This window comes from Netta rufina (assembly GCF_964035555.1).
Source record: "Netta rufina genome assembly, chromosome: 2".
NCBI classification, from domain to species: domain Eukaryota; kingdom Metazoa; phylum Chordata; class Aves; order Anseriformes; family Anatidae; genus Netta; species Netta rufina.
This window is the reverse complement of record NC_140124.1, coordinates 154,902,944-154,914,782: the sequence shown is the minus strand read 5'-3', so window position 1 is coordinate 154,914,782 and position 11,839 is coordinate 154,902,944. Positions and strand designations below refer to the sequence as shown.

Sequence of the window (11,839 nt, the reverse complement as noted above, 5' to 3'; positions counted from 1 at the left end):
AGCCGGGGCAGCGGGGCCCCTCAGGCGGCGCCCGCCCCGCTTCCCGCTCGCCGCGGGGGCTGAGGGAGGGAGGCGGGCAGCAGGCGGGGCGCCCCTTCCCCGTGACCCCACAGCTCCTCCCTTCTCCCCGCTCCTCAGGGCCGCCGAGTAACCTGGTTTTAACGCGGGCCCTCCTCCTTTTTTTTTTTTTTTTTTTTCCCTTTTTCTTTTCCTCCTCCCTTCCCCCCCCCCCCCCCCCTCCTTCTCCTCCAGCGTTAAGCGCGGCTCGGGCTGCTCCCTTTCCCTCCCTTTCCCTCCCCTCGCAGCCGCCTCACACGGAGACATGTACCCGGGAGCCACCTCCGCCGGACCCGGTGAGGCTCCGACCGCTTTCGCCTCCACTCTCGGGGGCTTTCTGGGGCTTTCAGCTCGGGCTCGCTGCGTGCCTGAGGGACGGGGACGAAGGGGGGAAAGGAGGGGACGGCTGAGGGGAGGCGACCGCCGGCGCACGAGGAGCCCTGAGGCGCCCTAAGGCGCTCCCCCCCTTCGTATTTTACCCCCAGACGGGGCCGTTTTGGAGCTTTTAGGCCCTGTTGGAGCCTCTGAGGCCGTGGGGAAGGAAGGGGCAAAGCCTCGGTGCTGTCCTGAGGCCCCGGGAGGGGCGGCTCGGTCCCCCCCGCCCTCCCCTCACGGCGGTCGTGAGGCGAGGGGGCAGCGGGGAGCCCCCCGGCTCCGTGTCGGGGTCGTTCCCCGGGCTGGGTGAGCTCCTTTTCGCCTTCTTTCCCCCCTCCAGGCCGGCTGTGCTGCCAGCTCAGCCTCCTGCTGGCAGCTCTGGGGTCTCCATTTCCTTCCCTCCCCGCTCCCGGCAGCGGGCCGCATCCTCCTGGCCTGCCCCGGGGCTGAAGGAGGTCGGGGGGAGCCCGCTTGTCACGGGCCCTGCCTCGTTTTTGGGGGTTTTAGGTGTTGGGAAAAGCTGCCCAGACCCTACCCAGGCATCAGGTAGGGCTGGAAGAGGTTATCGGCTTCCTTAGGTGTCCTCAGGCTCCGTCGTGTAACGAGTGCCGAGAGCTGGAAGATGAACGTGGGCAAAAGAAAGGTTGCCAGCTCCCTCAAGGACCCCCGATATTATTTAAGAGAAATATATTAATATCATATAAGTGTGTATTGTTACTACAGGACGATGCTTTTTCTGATTCTGGGCTGTTTCTGTGAGGCAGTTTCTATTTTCATGTAGGAACTGGAGTGTTTGGACGGCTGGTGCCTCATAGCTGCGTGGTGTTTTTTTTTTTTTTTTTCTTTTTCCTAGAAAAGTTTCAGAACAAGTCGAACTTCCTGTACTTTAATTTACTGTTCCTGACAGTTTTGCATAAAATCTCTCGCCCTTATTCCTGAATTCCTTAGCGAGGAGCAGCGCGGCGAGGTACGGGACCTGTAGCTGAGGTGGCTCCTGCTTCCCACGAACCATTCCCATCCCGGCACCCACGGCTGGCTGCTGCCTTCTTTTTTTTCTTTGCTTTCCCCTTGAGGGGCCAGGAATCAAGAAGGGCAGCCAGGAGGAGGATTGCTGCTGTGCTAGGAAAAGCAGGGGAGCTGTACTTCTCGCTTTTCTCCCTCCGGTGCTGAAGGCCTTTACTAGAAGCCCTGGGAAGATGGGGCTCTGCAGCTGAGTGGGGTTCAAGGCTTTGCCTCTCGCACGCTTTCGTTCCAATAACTGTGAGGAAACGTTGATTTAATCATTTCCTTTGTTTCCAGCGTCAGGTTCTCTTGTTTCCACGGTTGGCATACAGGTATTCGTGGAGCTCAGGCTGTGCTGTTGTTGCTAAGGCTGCTTGCCTCCTGTCAATACATCTTGTTCAAAATTGGGAGAGCCAAATTATTGAAAATACTGCCAGTGTGTGGAGTGAGAGTAGTTTTACTACTAGTGTGGGGGATAATTGCTGGAGGTGACTTAGAAATTAAGCTGATACTCACATCTTAAAGAAAAGACACAGCACTGAGGAAGGCTCCAGGGTGGAAGCCTTTTGTAGCTGCACTCCCTAAAAGTTCCCTAACCCTAAATATTGGGGGGTTTGATGGGAAGTTGGTGTGCTGACTGTGGAGGGTGGAGCGGAGTGCAGGCACAGCGGCCAGGCTCGGTGATAAGATGGGACCTCGAAGGTACATCAGAACCCATAAGCTGCCTGTTTGCTAGCCTGGGCCAACGGCCTGCCATGGTTTTTGAGAAAATGCTGCCCTTTTGGTGAACTTTGCCCATTATCATAGCATAATAATACCGAAACACACCTCCAGCCTAAAAGCTACGTATATCCAAGGTGTAACCGTGCGTCGCTGAGCTTGTGCTTTAAGTTTTTCCAGTCTATACCTTTAAAAGCAAAGTGAGAACATTTCACACCAACCAAGGGTATGCGTGTCAGTCAATCTCCACCTAAAGATAAAAAATAGATTTGTTTAAGGGAGAGGGGATGTTGGGGAAGATACCTCCTGATGAATTGGGCATCACTCCCAATTACTTGAACCCTTAATGCAACAAGGTGGAAGTCCCTCTGTCTTCCTTCCTTTGCTCTCTGATCCTCCTGCTCTCCCTTTCACTCAGAGTGGTCTTTCCCCAGCACTGGATTTGGTGTGTAAGGATATTTTCCTCATAGTAGAAGATCCCTTTCTGAGCCTTGGGCTTTTGATGCCACAAATGCTGCACTTTTACTGAGTTGTGGGCTCAGTAAAAGTCTCGGAGGCTCAGCCCTTTCCCCTGTTCAGAGCTGGGCAGCAGCAGTGTCCGTCCTGGGGTACAAGCTGTGAGCATTTCACACCATCAGGTTCCCTGCGTCCTTCCCCAGCCAGGCTTCCAGCAGTCCCAAATACCTTCCTGCTGGCAGGCAGGGCATTCAGCTAGCACTTTATTTGTGAAGAGAGCAGCGAAGAGGCGTGGAAACGGGGCCTGTCAGCAGGATGCTTGGCCGTCCTGCGCGAGGTGTGCCGTGCGGTCTGCTGCTGCCAGTGAAAGTTCCCTTCCACATGCTCAGCTGCTACCTGAGCGCGCGCTGAGATCCGCCTCAGAGGAATGAGCACGGGCTGTGGTTTGCAAACACGCACAGAGACGCGGCTGCTGTGAGTGCACGAGAGCTCCAGCCCCTGCGTGGCTGTCAGCACATCCTCGACGCCGTGTAAATGCTCCATTCATGCGCCTCCTCGCTTAGATCTTGCTGCCCTTTGCTCCTCTCCAGCCTGTGGATACATCCGAGCTGCTTCACTGCTCCGGCTCCACTTGCCAAAACAGGCTGCCACCACCCCCGTTCTGTCACCTTGGCCCCCTTGAGCTGGCTCCATTTGCCCGGGGTTTGCTATTTTCATCTTCATTCTTTCTTTATTATTATTTTTTTTTTCTCCTGGAAATGGTAGAAAGCAAGCTGGGAAGGCCGCATCTGACTAATTTCACAAAATTGCTGCTGAGCGTGGAAACTTTGTTCAAACACGCTGTTGCGCTGGGGGAAGATACTTTTAGTACCAGAGCAGGATATCACAAAATCACTTCTTCCATGCTTAGCAAAGCTGGGATCCCTCTTCCTTTTCCCCAAGTATTGACTTCTTGACTTAGTGTTTAATTTGCTGCATTTCTCAGTCCCTACACTTTGTTGCCTTCAAGAAACTTAAAAGTAAGAAATGTGAAAGTATGGGTGGGATTTTTGCTTTGCTTCTTTAACACAAGAAGCTTGATAGTCTTACATCTCGGGATATCTTTTCCAGGATGGAAACATAAAAGTGGCATAAAAAGGGAATGTTTGGGGCTGGAAGGGACCCTCAAGGATCATGTACCCCATGATCATCAACCCCTCTGCCTTGGGCAGGGTCATCACAATAAAAACTCTGTCTTTCTATCAATTTGGCTTGAAGAAGTGGTTAAAACTTTCATAAACTTCTGTAACTTCCACTGCAGAGCATTTCTCTGTTTCTAATTTCTCTCCTTTGCGTGCTGCAGGTGCCTTTCTGAGTCTTTGCAAGGATGTTTGATTTTGTCTGCTACCTGACATCCTAATTTGTTGTCGAAGCAGCAGTTGTCTGAAAAAGTGACTTTGTAAAGGGGGTTTTGGTTTCCATGTGAAACACAGACTCTGCTTCTTGTGCTAGAAACTACTTGGGAGTTCTCTGTAGCAAAGCAGTGAAACTCAGGCTATTTTATCAGTTGCTGTTTGGCTGAAAGTTCCCTCTTTAAAAGCTGTTAATAGACTTTTGAAACTTTTAAAATCTTTCTTGAGTTTCAATGCATGTGTACTCGCTTTTAACCTCCCGATATTTTCTTGACAACATGCCGTGGTTGCACATTCTCTCTCTTTAGTCCTAAAACATGCAGGGAAGGGTGTGCTCCCCCCCACACTGGGTGCTGGAAGTGGCAGCATCTTCACCTGGAGGATCTGAACTCCACCTGCATCCTCCCAGCACATGCCCTGAGGGCAGCAAGAACGCCTGGCACCTCCTGTTGCTGCTCTTTGCGTTTTGGAAAGGTTTTTTGGGTCCTGCTCTGAATGTGCCAGCTCAGCTGGTGGCACAGGGTTGTGTGGTTTCCTCGGCTTTGTTTGGACAGCGAGCTGTGTTGAAATCCATTGTAAGCGTACATAAAAGAGGCAATAATTTAACGTGCACCTTCAGCTCTCCTTTTTTGCGTGAGATTTCTTCCTTCAGCTTAAATCCCTTTTGTCAGCCGTACCCACAAATCACAGTGAGGTTTTTTCAGGAGCAGTGTCACCACGCTGGGGTGTTTTCCTAAAGAAGACGACTCCTTACTATGTTGGCCAAGCCTGCTGCGTAATCGTAAGGGATCTTAAAGATGTGACAGTGATGAGGTGCAAAGCCAAGCGGTGAAGGAAACCTCCTTTTCCTTAGCGAGCCAAGGTACACAAAAGATTCACGATGCGGAAAGTGGAAGTTGTTTGTCAGCGGTGGTTCTCTCCTTGGCCGTGCAGAAATGTGAGGTTCAGTACCCTCATCGAGCAGTCTAGCAGGGAGTGTCCGTTCCCAAAAATATCCCTTCTGAGTTCTTCTGGCCCCCCAAAAGTTGTGGGGATCGGGCAGTAAACGTCTCCGTGTTAACTTGGCGTCGCAACCGGCCGCGGTTCGTGCTAATTAGCAACTTTGCATGCGTAACGAGAGTCATCTCGGGGTGAGCAAAGCATGTGCCGACAAATAGCTTTGCAAAACTTGCCAGACTCGTCACAAAGGGTGTCGTGGCTTCTTGCCGGCCTTCCTGCAGCTTTTAGCGGGGTGCTTGGTCTTAGTTTGTAGTTACAGAATTTGTAGTGCTCAAATGACCTGAAAACGCTGCTCGTTTTTAAATTTGATCCTTGCCTTCAGCGATGATTAAGAAGAGTCAGCCCTGAGCAGCTTGCTTTTGGGAAGTTAAGAAAGAAATCAGCTGATGGAAAATATGATGTGCGTTTAACTGTAGTGTCAGTGGGCAGGGACCTGCTCTGCGTGTCACTGAGTGAATTTCCCTTGCTGCCGTGCTTCCTTTCTGATGTCCACGCAGAGCAGCCAGCTGCTACGAAAAGTATGGCCTGTCCGTAAAAAGTGCTGCACTTTTAAACTTAACGCAAGGTGTTTTTTTGTTCTTTTCCCATTCATGTTAGTACCCAGGGATGGGCTGAAACGTTTCCTTGGCAGCTTTATGCTCGCAAGATGGGGAAAGTAAAAGACAGACCCGCGTAGTGCAGTCCCCAGGAGTGTCACACAAGTCCAGCCTTTCCCAGGTCTTACACCAGAGCTGTAATTCGTTAGCGTGATGATTTTTTTAGTAGCCATTTCTAAGAAGTAGAGCTTGAAAAGACCTTTTAGAAGCGTTCAGGAAGTGTTGTTGTGACCCCGGGGCAGGGCTGATGCCCCTATTTTTGTACACACAGGGCTGTTTCGGTAGATGGTGCCTCGCAGCGCACTCAGTGAGCCTTAGAGGTTCAGCAGAGGCTCGGAATAAAATTCTCTTGTGAGCATTTTGACAAATTTGCGTGGTCTCTCTCTTTCCTTGCATTAAGGAAAAGCATTTCTTGTAGATACCCTCACAGCATTCCTGCAGCCGAGAAGTCAAGCGCTAGCTGGTGACCATGTGCTCTTTTTTTTTTTAAACTGTGGGACTTTACAAAGTGACACAGCCAAGGCAGAAGCAACCCATCGGCTCGGTGTGCTAATGACATAATTAAGTCACTCATTAAGTTGGCTTTCCCCCTCTCTCTCTCTCTGCTGCCGTTAGTGCTGTCTTTCGGATTCAGTTCTCATTGAGCTTTCCACAGGGCTGCCAAATCTTGGTCGCTTTTGGGTTGTGAAAGTGATTTTTAACCACAGTGCCTGCGAGAGCACTTCATTCTCTCTCCCCTTGTCGTTTGCTTCCCCTTTTCTGTTTTTGCCAGCGCTTCTCGGCCGCGTTTTGGCCCTGCTGCAGCTTTCAGTCGTCGTGCAGCCTTCACCAAACAGCCTCCCGAGAAACAAAGCTCCTCGCTGCTGAAAGCAGGTCTAAAAGCTGTCTGTGCAAGCCAGTAAGTTTACCTACACCCCAAACTAATCCTACAGTGCTGGGGAAAGAAACAGTTGGGCTGACACTGGCGTGGGAGGCTGCACGAGGCACTGCGGGGCAAGCTGATCCAAACTGAAACCAAAGCTCCCTCATTCGTTGCCTCCACCTCCTGCCCCGGGAAGTTCTTCCTGCTCTGCTCCTCTCCAGGAACGTGCACGACAACGCAGCCTTTGGGATCCCGGGCAGCTCGGCCCCGCAGAGCTTTCTGTCCTAGCAGGGCTTTTTTTTTTTTTGCGCCTCTAATTAACACGAGAAAATGAAATCTGAATTTTAATTTAGCTCTAGGAAGCGTGCGGATGTGCCAATCTCGATTTATTTAAAACAAGCCAATTGGAGAAGAATTCCCAAGAAGGGAGGTTTCGCTGGCTTAGCTGGATCAATCTAGGAATTGTTTGAAGTTAAACTTGTCATGCAGATGAACGAGGCTTTAAAACTTAATTATTTCTGGGGCCTTGGTGTGTACTTTTTGAAACTGGCTCAGCAAGCGGTTGCTATTAAAGGACAGGCGGCTGCTCATGCAGAGGGTGAACTCCTATCAAAATATTTCTTGGTTCTTGGCTTCTCTTATCCTTTGATAACGAACTTATTTCATTGTCCTTTCATACGACCGGGGGATTGCAGTGAATGCCCCCTTTTTTGCTGTTTTTTTTTTTAATATATTTATTTTTCTCTGCTGGTTGTCCTCTCCTGCCCTCAATCGTTTCTGAAATCTTTGTTTGCTCCTATGTGGAGGACAAATCTGAGCGGGGGGGTCTCTTGTTTGTGTGATTTGTGATTTATTTTTTGAACTGCTGGTGAAATGTGAGGTTTCTCAAGCAATCGGATGTCTCACCTTCAGCTCTTCGGGCTTTCTAGCTTCCTCATTAGAAATATTTATGAGACATAGGTTAAAAAAAAAAAAAAATCAGCCCAAACCCACCAGCCCTCCAAACCCCAAACAAAACAAAAACAGACTTGGAGACGCTCAGATGCAGGTAGGAAAGCCAGGACGGAATGGATGTCGTGGTGAACCAAATGCGTTTCTTTCGGGGGATTGCTTCATCCTGTAGTGCTGGCACTCTCGGGAACGATTTGCACTGATTCAGGCTGAGTCAGGGTGTGTTCCTCAGAAAGTGAGAGCTTCGCTCAGAAGGAGGAACCTTCAAAAGGAGTTCCCGCTGGGGCGAGGAAGTTGGAGCTCGGTTGTTTGGATTTTGTTGTGTGATTAGAGTACAGTAGTGGTATTTTTTTTTCCCCAAGTGTTTCTGATTTGCAAATCTGTAGTCATGTAAAACTTCAGTGGAGGTATTGGCTTCCTGCTGGCATTTACACCTTTTCTGTTTTCACTTTTACACTTCTTTTTACATTTATAAATCCCTTAGAAGAAAAGGACGGCCCCCAGATGAAAATTTATAGGACTGGGTGTGACGTTGAGTAAGGTTTTCCTAGTGACACTGCAGGAAGAACTGAATAACTTAATTTTTCTGCGGGGATTTGATCTCCCTGTAGTAAAATGCCATTATTTACGGTCTCCTCCCCTGCTTTTGCTGTCATGGCAGGGGTGGCGTGGTGCCACGGCCGAGCCTGAATTCATATTGACTGCTCGGAGAACCCGAGCTGCTTACAGGAGGCAGGTGGAAGGAAAGCAAGCTGTAACGGGGTGTGTGGGGGGGGAATATCACAGAGGCATCCTGCTGGAAGCCTACACTCCTGTCATATCGCAATTATTCTGTTCGTACAAACCTGTATTTTACCACTCGTCCCAGCAGCGCCGAAAACCACAGCCCTATCTCTCCAAACCGCATCGCATGCTGCTGGATCTCCTAGTAGGGATGCTCCCGCAGCTGCTTTCACTACCAAAAATGATAAATCAGCTGTGAATTTTCTACTTCCAAACCGAGACACGAGTTGTTTTTTTGTTTTTTTTTTTTAAAAAAATTAATCTGGTGTGGGTCTGGGCGAAGATTTCTTTTCCAAGCAAAGTGTGGCTGCTTCTGAGTTAGAGCTTAACAGCTGAGCTTTGTGAAGTAAAAAGATTTTTAGGCATGAGACTAACTCAAAATTCCGATTTGTAGACTTCAGGCAAAACTACTGCTATTCAAAGCGTGGGGTGGGTGTGAATGTACTCGCAAAAGGACAGAGCAAATGTGTCCATCCCGGGCTGTTTCTCTAATAAGCTGAGGACAAATCACTTCTGTGTTTCATTAAGTTGCACACAATGTGGATTACACTGGGGACGGAGGTTTGGGGCCTCCGTGGCACCAGTCTCCAGCTGGCGAGGCACAGCTCGCCAGAAACACATGCCAGGGGCAGAAGCCCGAGCCTTTAGAGCTTGTTGGGCTCTGTGGTGCTCGTGTGCGTGCGGGCACCGATGCCTCTAATAACACGCAGCAGGAGGGAAGGAGCCAGGATAACCATGGGTCTGGATCTGTAAGTGTTTACTCCAGGCAAAAATCATACAGCAGCGGGCTTGAGAATTAACATAGCTCGAATTCTTTCGTGGTAAGTGACAATTATCGCATAAAAATCGCGTTTAGATTAAGTCTGCTGAACGTAAGGAGATTACAGGTTTGCAGGCGATGCTGTTTAGCCGAGATGTTCCACTCTTTACCTGAATACTGGATTTCATGCGACAGCACTACGAAATTAGAAGCAACGTGGCCTGGTGGTGGCCCTGAAGATCCCACTGATGTTGTACGAGGGCCTTAAAACATGCCTGTGGTGGTTTTAAGTTTCTTCACGGCTTGGGTCCGAGTGGAGATGGAGACGTGGTGCCCTGGGACGAGCAGGTGCTGGAGAGGAGCTCAGGAGCAGACTGGATGGGACCCGAGTGACCAAACTGGAGAGCGTTTTAGGGGCCATTCCAGGCAATAATGATTTAAAAACTGGATTATACCTGGCTAGGAAACTCGAGGAGAATACAGGAGGTGAATTACTGGGAGGCTTGCCTCCTCTCCACTCTTCCTCCCTTCTTTTTTTTTTTCCTGAGATCTCTAGCAATCTGTTTGCCCTCCACCCACTTGAATACTTGCCCTGCTTGCTATAGATAGGACAAGAAGTGGTTAAAGGAGCTGCCCGAAGCAGCCCTGGACGTGCTTTATTTGCATAAACGGGTAGGAAGAATTGGTTTCTACCCTTTGCACCTTACCTCTTCCCATTCCTTCCAGATGCTTATCGGGTTGTTTGCCCCGTTGAGCCCCACAAAGTGCTGTTTTCCAGAGGAGGGATCAGCAGAAAACCTCAGGAGATCTCGGGGCAGTCCCACCTTCGTGTGGGGCCTTCAGGAGGTGATGATTAAGATAATGCTGTCGCAGCTCCTGGATTCAAACCCACCTGCACCACCTCCTCCTTCCCTCCAGCACCTTCCTCGTGGTTTGCTGAATTAATCTTATTCCTAGGGATGAGGTTAAGCCCGTTACCTTTCCTCGGTGCCTGAAATCTACTCCAAGAGCCCTGTGCCTTGAGTGAGGAGCTTTCTGGACGCCAAGAGGCGCTCGGTGAGGAGCAGAGACAGTCGTGTAGATTCCTCTGCCCTCGTAGTATCAAGGGACCGTGAGCTGCAGCTTGGAGTTCTCCTTATCTCCTAGAAAACACCGCCAGCCTCTTCCCTATCTGCGGCTAGCGGTTCTTAACAGACAGTTTGAAAGTTGAGCTTCTCTCCAAAACACGGACCGTGGAAAAACCTGAAGGTGGTCCTGAGTGTTTGTAGTTGGTTTGGGGCGGAAAAAGGGAAAAGCCAAAGCCCCTCTGACACACAAAAACGGCAGAATTCGGTTAAAGAAGCAGTATTTGCAGTCGTTTTGGGGTCTGTGCTGCCTGCGGTGTGGGGTGGACGAGCTTAAAGCATCCTCTTCAAACGGCAGCTTCAGCATCTGCAAACGCCCGTCCTGATGATCCAAAGGAACTGCCCTCGATGTCTGCTATCAGCGACTTGGACCCAAAGCAGAGCTGCCAAACGAGGGGCTGTATTTTTAGAAGAATAGTTTAAAAGACTTCCTATCGACTAACGTGGGCTATGGGAGACAGATGCTAAAACATTTGTGAGTTGTGCAAACATCACCTGACTATTAAAGATGTGTCAGGGCTTGCTACGCCGGGAAACTTATTGATATAATTACCCTGGTCTAATTACGCTCAGACGATCTCCTGTGTCGACAAGCCCTCGGATGCAACCAGCTCGGCCCCTTCTTATTTAGTAACTCGTTAGGCTCTGATATTATTACCAGGGCCTAATTGGCTGCCGAAAATCTGTGATATCCAAGCTTGGCGCTGACCTGCGACACCTCCGGGTACTGAGCAGTCCGGCAGCAAAGCTTTACAGCATCGGGAAGGATGAAGGACGGCGCTGGAAGCCTGCCAAGTGGTTAGAAATGAATGAAACGGCCCCAAAAACGCAGTTACACAACCGGCTGGATGTCAGAGCCACGTTGAGACGCGCGGCTCATTCACACCTTTCATGTGCTGGGAGTGTCTTGGCCAGGTGGCTCCCTGAGTCACTCTTATCTCGGGGTTGATCGGCGTTGTTTGGATGCAGAGGGAGCTGCACGCAGGCGGCCTGGCTTTGCAGGCAGGTTGTACATTTCAAAAACACCTAATTTATGCTAAAGTAGCATTTCTGGGCTCGTTTCCCTGTCGGTGTGTAGCTCCTCTGCTCCTCCTTCCTCTTCCTCCTCTTCTCTTTTCCCAGAGCAATGCTGCTTGGGGTTTACTTCCCTTTACAAGGATGGTATTTTTTGTAATACCTGGCTTTTCCCAGATTTCTTTCTTTTTGAGAAATCACATTTCTTACGAGCGATAACTCTGAACATTCGGTCTGTGTAAATTGGGTGAATTATAAAAGGAAGCAACTTCATGATTTAAAAAATAAGCCTGAAGATGCTCTGTGTGGGCACCTCGCTATTGAATCTCCAGCGTACCTTGCTCCAAACCCTTAAAACAGAGCTCTGCATTTTTGTGACGGCCTCAAGCCTCACATCAAGGCTCAAACACCCTCAGTATTTGGGGTTTTGTGTAGTGAGGAGCTTCTGATAGATATCGCATGGATGTTTCACCTTTAATAACTCTCATCTTCTAGTTTGTTCTCCCCCTGACAGCGCTTTAAGAGTAAGGTCCAGGTATCCACATGGAGTTCTTGAAATGCTGTCTCTGAAGGCAGCGTCCGTGCTTGCGAAGGAGCCTCTGGAAAAGCAGGGATGGAGGAAAATAACAAGGAAAAAACCACGGGGGTGTTTGGAGAGCTGCCAGCAGCGGCCCTTCGGGCCCTGGCGGGTGGGTGCAGGGAATTGCTCGGGAGCTGGGCAGTGTGTTGGGACAGCTTTGAACACAGCA

At 49.9% G+C, this 11,839-nt stretch overlaps 1 protein-coding gene across 1 annotated transcript in view; it reads left to right on the top strand.

The window, feature by feature from the left end:
- Window positions 1-265: 265 nt before the first annotated feature.
- AGO2 (argonaute RISC catalytic component 2) overlaps window positions 266-11,839 on the top strand; it is a 53,225-nt gene continuing 41,651 nt past the window's right edge. The window contains exon 1 of the mRNA XM_084282147.1: window positions 266-353. Within this exon, the coding sequence (XP_084138273.1) occupies window positions 323-353 (31 nt within the window). The 5' untranslated portion in view covers window positions 266-322. The remainder of the gene's footprint in view (window positions 354-11,839) is intronic.